This window comes from Monodon monoceros, unplaced genomic scaffold (assembly GCF_005190385.1).
Source record: "Monodon monoceros isolate NGI ecotype Baffin Bay Population unplaced genomic scaffold, NGI_Narwhal_1 Super_Scaffold_16, whole genome shotgun sequence".
Classification (NCBI taxonomy): Eukaryota; Metazoa; Chordata; class Mammalia; order Artiodactyla; family Monodontidae; genus Monodon; species Monodon monoceros.
In genome coordinates this window covers 111826108-111845821 of record NW_021703772.1, presented here as the reverse complement: position 1 = coordinate 111845821, position 19714 = coordinate 111826108, and the positions used below count along the sequence as shown (strand labels likewise).

Here is a 19714-nt window from a genome sequence, read left to right as displayed (position 1 = left end):
ACTGGAGATCACCTCTAGGAGAAACTGAAGCTTAGAGAAGAATGGGCAACTAACGGATCATGGTACCCGAAAGTTCAGGTGCAAACAGATACACCAAATGAGAAGTGGCTGCTCTCAAAACATTAGGAGTTAAACCATCAACCAAGGTTAGCCAGAGACTATTATTAATAAAACTACTAATAACGTCTACCCCTTTTAAGACGTTCCTAAACTTAACCACGTGAGACCGAAGCCACCAACAAAACTCAGAGCCAGGGCTCAACGCGATTGCAGCGCGAACTCTCGCGAGAGAGGCCGCAGCCTCGCTCAACTAGGCGGTAGCTCGAACACTCGCGAGAGCGGGCGCGACCGGGCGAAGGACTGCGGGAGCGCCGGAGGTATGGCGTCCCCGGCGCCGTCTTGGAGCCGCCTGGATCGACGGCAAGAACGCGACGTGCGCGAGCTCGTCCGCCTTGTGGCGGGCGTCCAGGACGAGGCGGACCCCAACTTCCAGCTCGCCTTGCACTTCGCTTGGTCCAACTTCAGGTGCGGGCGCGGCGCCGGAGCCGGGGACGGAAGGGGTCTGGCGAGGTGTGCGGCGCGTGGCGCGACCGGCAGAGCCCCAGCGCGCCTTGCCGCTCCAGCTGCTTGGTGACCTCGCGCCTTCTGGGTCCCTGACGCAGTGACACACGCAAGCTCGAACAGTGGGTTGTGCGTTGCTGGGGGTCGTCCTCCAGTCTTAGAAGTGCGCCCCTAGGGAAGGGTTCTGTCTATCCAGTTCCCTGCCCCGCCCACTGCGCTTAGCGCGGGCCACTGCCCATCAAACAGTTTTTTGAATGGATGAGTGAGTAAAGTTTTAGAATAAAATAATGGCCATACCCAATTTAAAACTGTATTCTCGCTGACTCTCCCTCCCTGCTTGGGCCACTCCAGATCTCTTTTACCCTGCTCTTTTTCTTTTTCCAAAACGCGTAGCATGACGCATGGGATAACTTACCTGTTGTTACTGTTTGTCGTCTCCTCCCCCACCTTCATGCAGAATACAGCTTCCACCAGGGTAGGGATCTTCGTCTGTTTTGTTCAGTTCTTATTCCAGCACCTAGAACAGTTCTTGGCATAGAGCACACCAGGCCACCTAATGCAACTTCTAATACAGTTTTTCATGTAATTAATTTTTAAAGATTTATTCAGTTTAGGTACTTAGGTGAAGTCAGAGCTCCCATTTTTCTTTATGGAACATGTAAATTAGACGATACTGTTTTGATCATTACCTGTAATTAAATTATTATTTTTAAAAAATTATCAGAAGAATGTTAGTCATTGTTAATATTCTACCTGTTTAATTTCAATAGAAATCTTCTTGAATAGTAAACAGTTTTGCAAAATCTGTAATCTTGATTATCAGCCTTAATGATCATAAAGTGCCTACCTGGTTTATAATAAGAATAGATGAGTCTAACAGCCCCCCTAAGTTTCTGAAATAAAATACTCAGTTCTTAAATGTAACTTATAAATATAACAATGCCTGAATAGGTGATATAAATAGAGAAATTTAAATGCTGTATCTCAAATAATTTTTATATTAATATTTCTAAATGGCAGTAGATAAGTAGACATCATTTTAGAGTTGAGAGAGACATTAGCAGTTATTATCTACTTTTGCACACTGAGAAACTAAATTATTATAAGTAAAGTGGTATTCCGCTCCGCCATTTACTGGGTTAGAATTAGATATGTTATTTAGTAGTATAATTTACTTCAAGTACAGATTATGTGGCTTTGATACTAAAAGATGAAAAACAACAGTTGAATGAGCTATACTATAATTTCATGATGCTTTAATCCATCAGAAAAATGAACAATTCATGTTTGTTTTTTAAAAAACTGGCCACATTCTAGGCCTTAGAAATTCATAGATAGGCAAAATAAAGCTTCTGTCCTTCAGTAGGACAGACAAAAATTAATTACATATGATGTAGAATAGGACTTCTTAACCTGAGGGCCTGAAGATAGAATTCAGATGTTATGGATTTGGACAAGAAAAAAATTACACTAATCTCTAACTAAAAAGTAGCATTTCCTTCAACTATGAATGAAAGCAACAAGCAGTTACTTATTATATGACTGTGTCACCAGCAGAAATCACATATTTCACTGCCATATTGTAGTTATTGCAGATATTTTTAAATGTCATTTACTGTTACATAGTTATGAACCCACTGCTAGATTTTGTCATTTAATGCTGTAACAAAGATATATGTTTCTTACTGTATCACAAACTTTAAAAAAATATTTCACAAATAAATAAATAAATAAAAATAAAAATATAGGGCTTCCCTGGGGGTTCGTGCCCCAGTCCGGGAAGATCCCACATGCCACAGAGCGGCTGGGCCCGTGAGCCATGGCTGCTGAGCCTGCACGTCTGGAGCCTGTGCTCCGCAATGGGAGAGGCCACAACAGTGAGAGGCCCGCGTACCGCAAAAAAAATAAAAAGTAAAAAAAATATTTCACAACTGTATTTCACTATGCTTGGCTTCTTTTGTATTTCATTTTATGATTAAAAGCATTATCCTGAGAAGGGGTCCCTAGGATTCACTGGGCTTCGCTGGCATAAAAAGTTTAGGAACCCCTGCTATAGAATGTATTGTGCTGGACTTAGACACATGGCATTATGAAAAGACAGAGGAGCCAGAGGACAGGGTTGGGTAGCTCAGGACAGCCTGTGTCCTATGGAAAGAATGCTTGAGCAGTCTCTCAGGTTCAGTGGTTGTTTGCATGAATGATAGAGGTGATACAGGGAGAGAGGTGCACTCACTGGAAACATAGCTGAGGATAGGGTGTCGGGGAGATGTGCATGGTTGTGAGACTAACCTGCATAGCTATATGACAAGATTGTTATAAGAATTACATTTTCTCGTTTAGATTTCATCGTTTCTTAGATGTCAACAGCCACAAAGTAGAAAAGACAATAGAAGGGTAAGTTTATATGTGTGTATATATATGTGCATGTTCAGATATATATGAATTTTCTTATAGACCTTTTTGTTAATATAGCTTTACAGTTACCGGTTGATATTTTTTTAACGTTTTAGGATTTATGAAAAATTCATCATTCATTCTGATCTCAGCAAAGCTGCTAGTTGGAAGAGATTAACTGAGGAATTTCTAAATGCATCACTTCCAAGCATAAAGGAAATCAAGGTATGCTATATTGTGAGATCTCTGTTGTATTTTACTGTTTCTAATCTGATTATTGTCAGCCTGTTTCTATTAACATTTAAACATTCATTCTGTTTTAGTATTGTCTACTAACTAGAACTAGAATCTCCTGGAAATTGACTTAAGCGTTGCCATCAAATCCAGTGTGTCTCAAGCTTGTGATGAAAGAAGTATGTTCTTGTTTAATCATCTTAGCCCCAACCTACTATGGAAATTGAGATCAGAGATTGGCAGAAATAATAGCACTCTCTGGCTATCCTTAAACTTTTAAATGACTTCTCTGCACTTGGCAATAATAATTATCCATATATTGCTCACTAGATGCCAGGTGCTTTTCTAAGGACTTCCATATTCTGTCATGGGTCCCCAAGACCACCTTTAGGCTCAATGATTCACTGGAAGGATTCACAGAGCTCCCCCCAAAAAAATTGCTCTCCTTTTTGTTATGGTTTATTACACTGAAAGTATACAGATTTAAAATGAGCAAAGGGAAAAGGCATGGGGTGAAGTCCGGGAGAAACCAGGCACGAGCTTCCAGATGTCCCTTCCCAGTGAACTTGCATGGGGATGCACTTAACTCTCCCAGTGACAAAATGTTGCAAACTAGGGAAACTCTCCTGAGTCTTGGTGTCCAGGATTTTCTTGGTGTCCAGGATTTTCTTGGTGTCCAGGATTTTCTTGCCCATGTGGCTGACCTTAGCTACTCAATCTCCAGCACTCCCAGAGGTCAAACCAAGGACTTCAGGCCTACAAAATCGTTCACCATAAGTCACATTGTTAGCATAAACTGTCTGGTCAGGCTGATAACAGTGTGGCCCAAAGAATGGCATACAAATATACTGTACTAGCAGGATATTCCAAGGGCTCAGAGGATATCTCAGGAGCCGGTCAAGGGCCAGTCCTGAAGATCTTTGAGATGTTCAGGGTTTGGGCAACCCAGGCCTCCTGAGTTAACCCTTTAGTGCGTACATATATTAACTCAATCTTCACAATAACTTCTGTGGAGTATTCTGTTATTGATAGACTTTCCCTTTGTCTGCACTGAGTTGGTGGCCTAAGAAAGAAAGCTTTAGATAATTTTTAAAACTGTCCATAAATTTAAGGAAGGGCTATAAAGGTATTTCTGGAGGAGAGAACTGCAGTGCTATGAACCCATGCCCTAAGGATTAGAAATACACTTCTGTGTACTGTTCCTGCAAGGATCATTTTGAAAGAGAAGGAGGCAAATCTTTTTTTATATCTCTTCTTGATTCATTTTGTATAGCTTTCTGGATAGACTATAGAACTTAATAATTTAGGCACTATGACACCATAATATTAATAATAAACATAAAGGCAAGCATTTTTAGGGCATTTACTACATGCCAGGCACTGTTAGTCCAATAAAGACCATCTTCAGTACATACTGTTACTATCATTTTGCCAGGCAAATGCCCTAATCTCAGTTTCATCTGTACCAATGAAAATACCTATGTGGTGCAGAATAATTAAATGAAACATTGAGTGTCACTTCTGATTCCTACTTTGACCTTTTTGTTGCCGTCTTTGGTTATTTTTCTGTACACCCCCAGTCACAGGGCTCACTGAACACAGTGAAACCACATACCCTAGTTCTTCTGTGGCACATCCTATGTCCTGTACCTGCCCTTCCCCTTGTGCCTGAGGAATCTCATCATTTAATGTTAAATTCAGATATTGTCTATACATACTTTTAACTTGTTTACCATGTTTGTTATTGTTTATTTCCTATCTTCCCATTAACATAGGAGTTTTACAGGTGTAGACTTTGCTTCTGTTGTGTTCTCAGGCACCTAGAACAGAGTAGACAATAGATATTTGTTGAGGAAATAAACCTGTGTATTCCTTTCTGCCTTGCTGTCCCTCTCTGTCCTTGGCTTCTTCCCCACTTACACAGGCAAAGTTGGTTGCCCTTTTCTCCTTTGCTGTGGTGTCTTTGACACCTCTCTTGTAGTGCAGCTATAATGTCACATTTTTTCAGCTTTATTGATATATAACTTACTATAAAATTCCTCCATTTTGAATGTACAGTTCACTGATTTTTAGTAGATACGTAGTTATGCAACCACAGTCCAGTTTTAAAACATTTCCGTCACCCCAGGAGTTCTCCTCAAGCCCAGTTTTTTTGCAGTCAATGCCTGCTCTCACCCCAACCCCACACAACTACTGATCTACTTACTGTATGTATAAATTTGCCCTTCTGGACATTTCATATAAATGAGATTGTACAATATCCAGTTTTTGTGTCTGCTTTACTTTCATGATGTTTTTGAGGTTCATCCATGTGTAGCATGTGGCCATATTCTATTCCTTTTAATTACTGAATGGTATTCCATTGTATGGATATGGCCACATTTTGCTTAATCACCAGTGGATGACATTTGGATTGTTGCCAGTTTTTGGTTAGTATGAGTAATGAACTGCTGTGAATATTCTCATATGAGCTTTCTTCACGCTTCTTGGTAGATTTCTAGGAGTGGAAGGGCTGGTTTAAATGGTAAGCTTAGGTTTAACCATTAAAAAAACTGCAAAATTATTTCCCAAAGTGGCTGTATCATTTTATATTCCCACTAACAGTGTTTAAGTGTTCCAGTTTCTCCACATCCTTTCCAACACTTGTTATAGTTTGTCTTTTTGATTGTAGACATCCTAGAGAGTAGGTAGTAATGTCTCCTATGGTTTGATTTACATTTCCTGAGTGACTAACGATGTTGAGCATTTTTTCATGTGCTTTTTAGCCATTTGTATGCCTCTGTGATATTCATTCGAGTCTTTTAACCATTTTTAAATTGGATTGTTTGTCTTCCTATTAAATCCTCAGAGTTGTTTGTGTATTTCTCATGCAGCTTCTTCATCAGGAAAATGATTTACAAATATTTCCCTCTAGACCCTACCTTATCTTTTCATTTTCTGAGTGATGTTTTTTTGAAACTCAAAAAATTTTTTCATTTTAATGAAGTCCGTTTTAGCTATTTGTTTCTTTCATGACTCATGCTTTTGATGTCATATCTAAGAACTCTTTGCCTAACCCAAAGATATACTTTTCTCCTCTGTTTTCTTCTAGCACTTTTAGTACTTGCACATAGATTCGTGACCCACTTTGAGTAAATTGTTGTATATGTTGTGAGGAAAGGATCTAAGTTTGTTTTTTTGTTTTTGCCTACGAATATATTCTTCTGTCCTATCACCATTTGTTGAAAAGATTATTCTTTTCCTATTGAATTGTCGTGGCAACTTTGTCAAAAACAAATTTACCATATAAGGATTTACGGGCTTTCAATTATTTCATTAATCTTGTATGCCTGTCCTTACACAAATACTACATACTATACTGTCTTTATTACTGTAGCTTTATAGTAAGTTTTGGAATTGGGTGATATAAATCCTCCAACTTGTTTCTTTTCCAAAACTGTTTTGTCTATTCTAGACCCTTTGAATTTCCATACACATTTTAGGGTCAACTAAACTTATGCAGAAGCCAGCTGGGGTTTTGGCAGGGATTGCATTGAATCCATAAATCAGTTTGGGAAATATTGCCATTTGTTAGGTTGAATTGTGTCCCCCAGATAGATATGTTCAAATCCTATCCCCTGATAATCTGTGCATGTGACCTTACTATAGGGTCTTTGACAATGTAAGCAAGTTAAAATGAAGTCATACTGGATTAATTCATTGATTGGTGTCCTTATAAGAAAATAGAAATTTTAATACAGAGATACACATGGGGCAACACCATGCAGTGAAAGAGGCAGAGATTGGAACAATGCAGCTATGAGCCAAGGAACGCCAAAGATGGACAGCAACCATGAGAAGCTAGGAAGTCAAGGAAGAATTCTTCCCTTGAGCCTTCAGAGGAAGCATAGACTGCCAGCACCTTGATTTCAGACTTCTAGCCTCCAGAACTGAGAGAGAATAAATTCCTTTTGTTTTAAATCACATGGTTTGTAGTATTTTAAGGAAACCCTAGGAAACTAACACACAATCTTAACAATATTAAATCTTTTTTTCTTTAATAATGCAGTGTATTTATTTTATTTATTTATTTATTTATTTATTTTTGGCTGTGTTGGGTCTTCGTTTCTGTGCGAGGGCTTTCTCTAGTTGCAGCAAGCGGGGGCCACTTTTCATCACGGTACGCGGGGCCTCTCACTATCGTGGCCTCTCTCGTTGCGGAGCACAGGCTCCAGACACGCAGGCTCAGTAGTTGTGGCTCACGGGCCTAGTTGCTCCGCGGCATGTGGGATCTTCCCAGACCAGGATTCGAACCCGTGTCCCCTGCATTAGCAGGCAGATGCTCAACCACTGCGCCACCAGGGAAGCCCCCAATATTAAATCTTTTAATCCACAAATATGAACTCTCCATTTACTTAGACCATTTTTAATTTTTTCACCAATTACCTCATTTCTTTTACATTTATTCCTAAATATTTTATTCTGTTTGGTGCTGTTATGAATGGAATTGTCTTAATTTCATTTGTGGTTTGCTTATTGCTAGCATGTAAAAAATAGAACTCATTTTTATATTGATTTTTTTTATGCCTAGCCTTGCTAAACTCATTTATTCTAGTAATTTTCTTCTGGATTTCCTTAGTATTTTCTACACTTAGGATTGTGTCATCTCTGAATAAAAACAGTTTGACTTCCTCCATTCCAATGGGAGGTGTCTTTTTGTTTTTTTGTCTTATTGCACTGGTATCAATACAATGCTGAACAGAAGCCAAAGTTCACATCTTTGCCTTGTTCCCAGTCTTAAAGGGAAAGCTTTAGTTTCAACCATTTATTATGATGTCAGTTTTAGGATTTTCACAGATGCCCTTTATCTGAAGGAGGATGTTCCTTTGTATTCCTAGTTTGGTGAAAGTTTTTACCATGAATGAGTGTTGGATTTTGTCAAATTTTTTTCTGTGTCTTTGAGATATCATATCTTTTTTTGCCTTGAATCCTATTCATGTGTCTTAGCTCAGGTTGCCGTAACAAAATACCACACACTGGTATTTTGGTGGCTTAAAAAAACAAATTTATTTTCTCACACTTCTGGAGACTGGGAGTCTAAGGTCAAGGTGCTGGCCAATTCGGTTCCTGGTAAGGACTGTTCCTGGCTTGTAGGTGGCTGCCTTCTCACATGGTGGAGAGAGAGAGAGAGCTCTCTGGTCTTATCCCATTGGATCAGTTGCTCCACCCTCATGACCTGATTACCTCCCAAAGGCCCCATCTCCAAATACCATCACAATAGGAGTTCGATTTTCAACATATAAATTTGAGGGGGACATAATTCAGTTCATAAGATATAGTGTATTACATTAAATGATTTTTGGTTGTTAATCTGATTTACTTGTGTGTGGACTGAGAAGTACATTCCTACTTAAGCTCTTTTCAAGACTGTCCTGGCTTATACTTTGTGTGGGCTCTCTCATCTCTGCACATGAACTCAGTCTCCATCGGCCAAAGATGTGGGTGGCTTGGGTCCACTCCAGCCTCTGCTGTGCACATCACAGCTTCTAGTCAACCCAAGACATGTGGAGAGCTTAGCAAGCCCCCTTTCATTGTCTTGCATCCAGGAGCTCCCTGATAAACCCTCAACTGTTCTGCTGGTCCACTGCTTGCCCGACACTCAGGCCTGCAACTACTGGTTTCCCCACTCACTTGCCACTGCGATCACCACTAAGACAATGGCAGCAAAGCTGCTAGTGTTCACTTGCTGTCCAGCCCTGGTTGAAGTACCACTCTGATGGAGCTGGTGGGAGAAGGGAGATAGCTTTAGGCGTACATGCTTCAAACTCACACTGTTCTTACCTGAGGTTACTTTCATGGATAAACACTGCATTTGTATACCTATGCTTGATCCAGAGCGCTGAAATGGCTGTCTTTGGCAATCTTGTCCAGACTTACAGTTACTTTTTGGGGAGAAGATCTGAAGGCCATCTTCCTCCATCATGCCAGAAGCGAATCTCTAACCCCACTTTACTTAGATTTACAAATAGATAGACATAGTTTCCATAGGAGTTACTCAGTAAATGACACCTTACTTCCAGGCTTGAAACGATGTTTGTCAAAGGAGAATTTAGGGTTATTTGTTATTCTAGAAGAAATAAGCAAAGACTTTGGCATATCTGTAAAACCCCACTGGAACTAGGAATTCTGGCTCTTTGTAGCTTTGGACTTCAGAGGATGTGGAAGTAGAAAATTATTTCTAACTTTGAGATTCAAGGCCACCTCTGATATAATGAATGTATAGCACATGGAATTGCTCTTTCAATATATATGTACATGTATTTCTTGACTTTCCATAGAGTAGCAGGGATTGTGCAGGTCTTCATAAGACAGACTATGAAGGGACACATGACTGATTTAGAGATGAAGCTCTAACTCTTTACTTTCATCTCTTTGCGAACAGGTAGCATAAAAGAGCAAATTAACCCGTGTTTTAAAGGTTAATTGAAGTATAATTGACCTACAACACTATGTTAGTTCCATGTGCACAGTACAGTGGTTTGATATTTCTAGTTACCGTATGTCACCATACAAAGTTATTACAATATTATTCCTATGTTCCCAATAGGGTACATTTCTTCCCCATGACTCATTTATTTTGTAACTGGAAGTTTGTACCTCTTGATCTCCCTCACCTATGTCACTTATTCCCCATCCCTCTTCCCTCTGGTGACCACCTCTTTTTCTCTGTATCTGTGACTCAGTTTCTGTTTTGTATGTTTGTTTTGGTTTTCATTTATTTTGCTTTTCGATTCCACATATAAGTGAAATCATACAGTCTTTGTCTTTCTCTGTCTGACTTACTTCACTTAAGCGTAGTATCCTCTGGATCCATCCCTGTTGTCGAAAAAGGCAAGATTTCATTCTTTGTTTTTTTTTTTTTGTTTTTGTTTTTTTTGATTTCATTCTTTTTAATGGCTGAGTAATAGTCCATTAATACCACATCTTTTTTATCCATTCATCTGTCAATGAACACTTAAATTTCTTCCATATCTTGGCTATTGTAAATAATGCTGCAATAAACACAGGGGTGCATATATTCTTTGAATTTAGTGTTTCTGTTTAGTGGAATTGCTGGATCTTATGGTAGTTTTTGTTTGTTTGTTTTTTTCTTTTTTGGTTGTGCTGCGCAGCTTGCAGGATCTCAGTTCCCCGACCAGGGATTGAACCTGGGCCATGGCAGTGAAAGCCCAGAAACCTAACCACTAGGCCACCAGGGAGCTCCCTATTTTTTATTTTTTGAGGAAGCTTCATACTGTTTTCCATAGTGACTATACCAATTTACATTCCCACCACCAGTATACAAGAATTCTTTTTTCCACATCCTCGCCAACACGTCTTATTTGTTTTCTTTTTCATAATAGCCAGTCTGACAAGTGTGAGGTGATATCTTGAGCATGTTTTCCTGTGTCTGGCCATTTCTTTGTCTTCTTTGGAAAAATGTGTATTCAGGTCCTCTGCCCATTTTTTAATCTGATTGTTTTTTTTAATATTGGCTGTATGAGTTCTTTGTGTATTTTGGATATAAATCCATATTGGGTATATGGTTTGTAAATATCTTCTCCCATTCAGTAGGTGGCGTTTTCATTTTGTTGATATTATCTTTCATTGTATAAAAGCTTTTTATTTTGTGTAGTCCCATTTGTTTATTTTTGCTTTTGTTTCCCTTGCCTGAGGAAACATATCCAAAAAATATTGCTAAGACTGATGTCAAAGAGTGTACTACCTATTTTTTTTTAGGGATTTTATGGTTTCAGTTCTTATATTTAGTCTTTAATCCATTTTGAATTTATTTTTGTTCATGATGTAAGAAAGTTGTCCACTTTGATTCTTTTGCATGTAGCTGTCCAGTTTTCCCAACACCATTTATTGAAGAGACTGTCTTTCCCCATTGTATATTCTTGCTTTCTTTGTCATAGAATAATAGCCCATATAAATGTGGGTTTATTTCTGAGCTGTCTGTTCTGTTCCATTGATCTGTGTGTCTGTTTTTGTGCCAGTACCATACTGTTTTGATTACTATCACTTTGTAATATAGTTTGAAATCAGGGCATGTGATACCTCAAACTTTGTTTTTCTTTTTCAAGATTCTTTTGGCTATTTAGAGTCTGTTGTGTTGCTGTACAAATTTCAGAATTATTTGTGCTAGTTCTGTGAAAAATGCCTTGGTATTTTCATAGGGATTACATTGAATCTGCAGATTGCTGGGTAGTGTGGTCATTTTAACAGTATTAATTCTTCCAGTACATGACCACTGTAGATCTTTGCATTTCTTTGTGTCATCTTCAGTTTCATTCACCAGTGTGTTATAGTTTGCCAAGTATAGGTCTTTTACCTTCTTAGTTAGATTCATTCCTAAGTATTTTATTCTTCTTGATGCAACTGTAAATGGGATTGAGTTCCTAATTTTTCCTTCATTAGTTCATTGTTAGTGTATAGAAATGCAACAGATTTCTGTATATTAATTTTGTATCCTGCAACTTTAGTGATTTCATGAAATAGTAGTGTTTTGGTGGCATCTTTAGGATTTTCTTATATATATTACCATGTCATCTGCAAACAGTGACAGTTTTACTTCTTCCTTTCCAATTTAGATTCCTTTTATTTCTTTTCCTTCTCTGATTGCTGTGGCTAGGACTACATTGTATGAAAGTGACAAAAGTGGGCATCCTTGTCTTGTGTCTGATGTTAGAGGAAGTGCTTTTGCCTTTTTTTTTTAACATTTTTTTTATTCAAACAAAGTCACAAAAATTATAATCATCCTCATCAGTTCACTCAGTCCCATTAATTAATTTTTTTTTCATCTTGATCTTTTGTTAGCACTTTTATGAATTCATCAGTTTTCCATTAGAGTTCTGAAAATGCTTATTCATTCAGCAGTATATTTCAGCAGTATAGTCAGTTGCCAGAAACCTGTACTTGTCAGAGTCTTTTCCATGAATTCCTTGAAGATGAAACCCTGTTACAGGAACATTTTTGCAAAAGCATCAGAGTACACCCAGAACTGTCTGTAAATGACAAAACACTTAAAAATGACCATGGTTAAAGATTTGTTGAAAGTTCATAATAATACAATTGACAAGGAAATTTAGTTATTTCTGAGATATACATTTTAAAGTAATAACTAGAATTATGATTTATAACATTATACCAGAATATATAAGATTTTTAGGAATTTCATGTAACGGCTGAAACATTTATATTGATATATTTCCATACAAATAACCCAAAGAAAGTTTAGTATTAGTTTTTTTGTTTGTTTTATACAGCAGGTTCTTATTAGTCATCAGTTTTATACACATCAGTGTATACGTGTCAATCCCAATCACCCAGTTCACACCACCATCCCCACCCCCGCCATGGTTTTCCCCCCTTGGTGTCCATACGTTTGTTCTCTCCATCTCTGTCTCAACTTCTGCCCTGCAACCCAGCTCGTCTGTACCATTTTTCTAGATTCCACATACATGCGTTAATATACGATATTTGTTTTTCTCTTTTTGACTTACTTCATTATGTATGACAGTCTCTAGATCCATTGACATCTCAACAAATGACTCAATTTCGTTCCTTTTTATGGCTGAGTAATATTCCATTGTATATATGTACCACAACTTCTTTATCCATTCATCTGTCGATGGGCATTTAGGTTGCTTCCATGACCTGGCTATTGTAAATAGTGCTGCAGTGAACATTGCGGTGCATGTGTCTTTTTGAATTATGGTTTTCTCTGGGTATATGCCCAGTAGTGGGATTGCTGGATCATATGGTAATTCTATTTTTAGTTTTTTAAGGAACCTCCATTCTGTTCTCCATAGTGGCTGTATCAGTTTACATTCCCACCAACAGTGCAAGAGGGTTCCCTTTTCTCCACACCCTCTCCAGCATTTGTTGTTTGTAGATTTTCTGATGATGCCCATTCTAACTGGTGTGAGGTGATACCTCATTGTACTTTTGATTTGCATTTCTCTGATAATTAGTGATGTTGAGCAGCTTTCCATGTGCTTCTTGGCCATCTGTATGTCTTCTTTGGAGAAATGTCTATTTAGGTCCTCTGCCCATTTTTGGATTGGGTTGTTTGTTTCTTTAATATTGAGCTGCATGAGCTGTTTATATATTTTGCAGATTAATCCTTTGTCCGTTGATTCGTCTGCAAATATTTTCTCCCATTCTGAGGGTTGCCTTTTGGTCTTTTTTATGGTATCCTTTGCTGTGCAAAAGCTTTGACGTTTCATTAGGTCCCATTTGTTTATTTTTGTTTTTATTTCCATTACTCTAGGAGGTGGATCAAAAAAGATCTTGCTATGATTTATGTCAAAGAGTGTTCTTCCTATGTTTTCCTCTAAGAGTTTTATAGTGTCCGGTCTTACATTTAGGTCTCGAGTCCATTTTGAGTTTATTTTTGTGTATGGTGTTAGGGAGTGTTCTAATTTCATTCTTTTACCTGTAGCTGTCCAGTTTTCCCAGCACCACTTATTGAAGAGACTGTCTTTTCTCCATTATATATCTTTGCCTCCTTTGTCATAGATTAGTTGACCATAGGTGCATGGGTTTACCTCTGGGGTGTCTATCTTGTTCCATTGATCTGTGTTTCTGTTTTTGTGTCAATACCATATTCTCTTGATTACTGTAGCTTTGTAGTATAGTCTGAAGTCATGGATTCTGATTCCTCTAGCTCCATTTTTTTCCCTCAAGACTGCTTTGGCTATTCGGGGTCTTTTGTATCTCCATACAAATTTTAAGATTATTTGTTCTAGTTCCATAAAAAAATGCCATTGGTAATGTCATAGGAATTGCATTGAATCTGTAGATTTCTTTGGGTAGTATAGTCATTTTCACATTATTGATTCTTCCAATCCAAGAACATGGTATATCTCTCCATCTGTTGGTATCATCTTTAATTTCTTTCATCAGTGTCATATAGTTTTCTGCACACAGGTCTTTTGTCCTCCTAGGTAGGTTTATTCCTAGATATTTTATTCTTTTTGTTGCAGTGGTAAATGGGAGTGTGTCCTTAATTTCTCTTTCAGATTTTTCATCATTAGTGTATAGGAATGCCAGAGATTTCTGTGCATTAATTTTGTATCCTGCGACTTTACCAAATTCATTGATTAGCTCTAGTAGTTTTCTGGTGGCATTTTTGGGATTCTCTATGTATATTATCATGTCATCTGCAAACAGTGACAGTTTTACTTCTTTTCCAATTTGGATTCCTTTTATTTCTTTTTCTTCTCTGATTGCCGTGGCTAGGACTTCCAAAACTATGTTGAATAGCAGTGGTGAGAGTGGACATCCTTGTCTTGTTCCTGATCTTAGAGGAAATGCTTTCAGTTTTTCACCATTGAGAATGATGTTTTCTGTGGGTTTGTCGTATATGGCCTTTATTATGTTGAGGCAGGTTCCCTCTATGCCCAGTTTCTGGAGAGTTTTTATCATAAAAGTGTGTGGAATTTTGTCAAAAGCTTTTTCTGCCTCTATTGAGATGATCATATGGTTTTTTTCTTCAATTTGTTAATATGGTGTATCACATTGATTGATTTGCGTATATTGAAGAATCCTTGCATGCCTGGGAGAAATCCGACCTGATCATGGTGTAGGATCCTTTTAATGTGTTGTTGGATTCTGTTTGCTAGTATTTTGCTGGGGATTTTTGCATCTATATTCATCAGTGATATAAGTCTGTAATTTTCCTTTTTTGTAGTATATTTGTCTGGTTTTAGTTTCAGGGTGATGGTGGCCTCATAGAATGAGTTTGCAAGTGTTCCTTCCTCTGCAGTTTTTTGGAGGAGTTTGAGAAGGATGGGTGTTAGCTCTTCTCTAAATGTTTGATAGAATTCACCTGTGAAGCCATCTGGTCCTGGACTTCTGTTTGTTGGAAGATTTTTAATCACAGTATCAATTTCATTACTTATGATTGGTCTGTGCATATTTTCTATTTCTTCCTGGTTCAGTCTTAGAAGGTTATACCTTTCTAAGAATTTGTCCATTTCTTCCACATTGTCCATTTTATTGGCATAGAGTTGCTTGTAGTAGTCTCTTAGGATGCTTTGTATTTCTGCAGTGTCTGTTGTAACTTCTCCTTTTTCATTTCTAATTTTATTGATTTGAGTCCTCTCCCTCTTTTTCTTGATGAGTCTGGCTAATGGTTTATCAATTTGTTTATCTTGTCAAAGAACCAGCTTTTAGTTTTATTGATCTTTGCTTTTGTTTTCTGTGTTTCTGTTTCGTTTATTTCTGCTCTGATCTTTATGATTTCTTTCCTTCTTCTAACTTTGGGTTTTGTTTGTTCTTCTTTCTCTAGTTCCTTTAGGTTTAAGGTTAGATTGTTTATTTGCAATTTTTCTTATTTCTTGAGGGTGGCTTGTATAGATATAAACTTCCCGCTTAGAACTGCTTTTGCTGCATCCCATAGGTTTTGGATCGTCGTGTTTTCATTGTCATTTGTCTCTAGGTTTGTTTTTTTTTTTTCTGGGTTTAAACTGTCTTTTTTTTTTTTTTTAACATCTTTATTGGGGTATAATTGCTTTACAATGGTGTGTTAGTTTCTGCTTTATAACAAAGTGAATCAGTTATACATATGTTCCCAGATCTCTTCCCTCTTGCGTCTCCCTCCCTCCCACCCTCCCTATCCCACCCCCGCAGGCGGTCACAAAGCACCGAGCCAATATCCCTGTGCCATGCGGCTGCTTCCCACTAGCTATCTACCTTACGTTTGTTAGTGTGTATATGTCCATGACTCTCTCTCGCCCTGACACAGCTCACCCTTCCCCCTCCCCATATCCTCAAGTCCGTTCTCCAGTAGGTCTGTGTCTTTATTCCTGTCTTACCCCTAGGTTCTTCATGACATTTTTTTTTCTTCTTAAATTCCACATATATGTGTTAGCATACGGTATTTGTCTTTTTCTTTCTGACTTACTTCACTCTGTATGACAGACTCTAGGTCTATCCACCTCATTACAAATAGCTCAATTTCGTTTCTTTTTATGGCTGAGTAATATTCCATTGTATATATGTGCACATCTTCTTTATCCATTCATCCGATGATGGGCACTTAGGTTGTTTCCATCTCCGGGCTATTGTAAATAGAACTGCAATGAACATTTTGGTACATGACTCTTTTTGAATTTTGGTTTTCTCAGGGTATATGCCCAGTAGTGGGATTGCTGGGTCATATGGTAGTTCTATTTGTAGTTTTTTAAGAAACCTCCATACTGTTCTCCATAGTGGCTGAACCAATTCACATTCCCACCAGCAGTGCAAGAGTGTTCCCTTTTCTCCACACCCTCTCCAGCATTTATTGTTTCTAGATTTTTTGGTGATGGCCATTCTGACTGGTGTGAGATGATATCTCATTGTAGTTTTGATTTGCATTTCTCTAATGATTAATGATGTTGAGCATTCTTTCATGTGTTTGTTGGCAGTCTGTATATCTTCTTTGGAGAAATGTCTATTTAGGTCTTTTGCCCATTTTTGGATTGGGTTGTTTGTTTTTTTTGTTATCAAGCTGCATGAGCTGCTTGTAAATTTTGGAGATTAATCCTTTGTCAGTTGCTTCATTTGCAAATATGTTCTCCCATTCTGAGGGTTGTCTTTAGGTCTTTTTTATGGTTTCCTTTGCTGTGCAAAAGCTTTGAAGTTTCATTAGGTCCCATTTGTTTATTTTTGTTTTTATTTCCATTACTCTAGGAGGTGGGTCAGAAAGGATCTTGCTGTGATTTATGTCATAGAGTGTTCTGCCTGTGTTTTCCTCTAAGAGTTTGATAGTTTCTGGCCTTACATTTAGGTCTTTCATCCATTTTGAGCTTATTTTTGTGTATGGTGTTAGGGAGTGATCTAATCTCATACTTTTACATGTATCTGTCCAGTTTTCCCAGCACCACTTATTGAAGAGGCTGTCCTTTCTCCACTGTACATTCCTGCCACCTTTATCAAAGATAAGGTGTCCATATGTACGTGGGTTTATCTCTGGGCTTTCTATCCTGTTCCATTGATCTATCTTTCTGTTTTTGTGTCAGTACCATACTGTCTTGATTACTGTAGCTTTGTAGTATAGTCTGAAGTCAGGGAGCCTGTTTCCTCCAGCTCATTTTCTTCGTTCTCAAGATTGCTTTGGCTATTCAGGGTCTTTTGTGTTTCCATAGAAATTGTGAAATTTTTTGTTCTAGTTCTGTGAAAAATGCCAGTGGTAGTTTGATAGGGATTGCATTGAATCTGTAGATTGCTTTGGGTAGTAGAGTCATTTTCACAATGTTGATTCTTCCAATCCAAGAACATGGTATATCTCACCATCTATTTGTATCATCTTTAATTTCTTTCATCAGTGTCTTATAATTTTCTGCATACAGGTCTTTTGTCTCCTTAGGTAGGTTTATTCCTAGATATTTTATTATTTTTGTTGCAATGGTAAATGGGAGTGTTTTCTTAATTTCACTTTCAGATTTTTCATCATTAGTATATAGGAATGCCAGAGATTTCTGTGCATTAATTTTGTATTCTGCTACTTTACCAAATTCATTGATTAGCTCTAGTAGTTTTCTGGTAGCATCTTTAGGATTCTCTATGTATAGTATCATGTCATCTGCAAACAGTGACAGCTTTACTTCTTCTTTTCCGATTTGGATTCCTTTTATTTCCTTTTCTTCCCTGATTGCTGTGGCTAAACTTCCAAAACTATGTTAAATAAGAGTGGTGAGAGTGGGCAACCTTGTCTTGTTCCTGATCTTAGTGGAAATGCTTTCAGTTTTTCACTATTGAGGATGATTTTTGCTGTGGGCTTGTCATATATGGCCTTTATTATGTTGAGGAAAGTTCCCTCTATGCCTACTTTCTGCAGGGTTTTTATCATAAATGGGTGTTGAATTTTGTCGAAAGCTTTCTCTGCATCTATTGAGATGATCATATGGTTTTTCTCCTTCAATTTGTTAATATGGTTTATCACATTGATAGATTTGCGTATATTGAAGAATCCTTGCATTCCTGGAATAAACCCCACTTGATCATGGTGTATGATCCTTTTAATGTGCTGTTGGATTCTGTTTGCTAGTATTTTGTTGAGGATTTTTGCATCTGTGTTCATCAGTGATATTGGCCTGTAGTTTTCTTTCTTTGTGACATCCTTGTCTGGTTTTGGTATCAAGGTGATGGTGGCCTCGTAGAAGGAATTTGGGAGTGTTCCTCCCTCTGCTATATTTTGGAAGAGTTTGAGAAGGATAGGTGTTAGCTCTTCTCTAAATGTTTGATAGAATTCGCCTGTGAAGCCATCTGGTACTGGGCTTTTGTTTGTTGGAAGATTTTTAATCACAGTTTCAATTTCAGTGCTTGTGATTGGTCTGTTCATATTTTCTATTTCTTCCTGATTCAGTCTTGGCAGGTTGTGCATTTCTAAGAATTTGTCCATTTCTTCCAGATTGTCCATTTTATTGGCATAGAGTTGCTTGTAGTAATCTCTCATGATTTTTTTTATTTCTGCAGTGTCAGTTGTTACTTCTCCTTTTTCATTTCTAATTCTATTGATTTGAGTCTTCTCCCTTTTTTTCTTGATGAGTCTGGCTGGTGGTTTATCAATTTTGTTTATCTTCTCAAAGAACCAGCTTTTAGTTTTGATCTTTGCTATTGTTTCCTTCATTTCTTTTTCATTTATTTCTGATCTGATTTTTATGATTTCTTTCCTTCTGCTAGCTTTGGGGTTTTTTTGTTCTTCTTTCTCTAATTGCTTGAGGTGCAAGGTTAGGTTGTTTATTCGAGATGTTTCCTGCTTCTTAAGGTGGGCTTGTATTGCTATAAACTTCCCCCTTAGAACTGCTTTTGCTGCATCCCATAGGTTTTGGGTCATTGTGTCCCAATTGTCATTTGTTTCTAGGTATTTTTTTATTTCCTCTTTGATTTCTTCAGTGATCTCTTGGTTATTTAGTAACGTATTGTTTAGCCTCCATGTGTTTGTGTTTTTTACGTTTTTTTCCCTGTAATTCGTTTCTAATCTCATAGCGTTGTGGTCAGAAAAGATGCTTGATATGATTTCAGTTTCCTTAAATTTACTGAGGCTTGATTTGTGACCCAAGATGTGATCTGTCCTGGAGAATGTTCCATGTGCACTTGAGAAGAAAGTGTAATCTGCTGTTTTTGGATGGAATGTCCTATAAATATCAATTAAATCTATCTGGTCTGTTGTGTCACTTAAAGCTTCTGTTTTCTTATTTATTTTCATTTTGGATGTTCTGTCTGTTGGTGTAAGTGAGGTGTTAAAGTCCCTCACTATTATTGTGTTACTGTCAATTTCCTCTCTCTTTTATAGCTGTTAGCAGTTGCCTTATGTATTGAGGTGCTCCTCTGTTGGGTGCATATATGTTTGTAATTGTTATATCTTCTTCTTGGATTGATCCCTTGATCATTATGTAGTGTCCTTCCTTGTCTCTTGTAACATTCTTTGTTTTAAAGTCTATTTTATCTGATATGAGTATAGCTACTCCAGCTTTCTTTTGATTTCCATTTGCATGGAATATCTCTTTCCCTC

General features: G+C 37.8%; 1 protein-coding gene across 6 annotated transcripts in view; it reads left to right on the top strand.

Annotated features, from left to right (window-relative positions):
* Positions 1-346: 346 nt before the first annotated feature.
* Positions 347-19714, top strand: part of TUBGCP5 (tubulin gamma complex associated protein 5) — a 61169-nt gene continuing 41801 nt past the window's right edge. For 3 of the 6 annotated variants that reach the window (XR_003793950.1, XM_029225292.1, XM_029225297.1), the window contains exons 1-3: positions 365-525; positions 2902-2955; positions 3072-3180. Coding sequence is in view for 3 of the 6 variants with exons in the window: in XM_029225292.1 (XP_029081125.1) it covers positions 380-525; positions 2902-2955; positions 3072-3180 (309 nt within the window). In the remaining 3 variants the exon portion in view is untranslated. Of the gene's footprint in view, positions 526-2901; positions 2956-3071; positions 3181-19714 lie in introns of those variants that run through there. The other 3 variants (XM_029225293.1, XM_029225295.1, XM_029225296.1) reach the window with 3 other exon arrangements.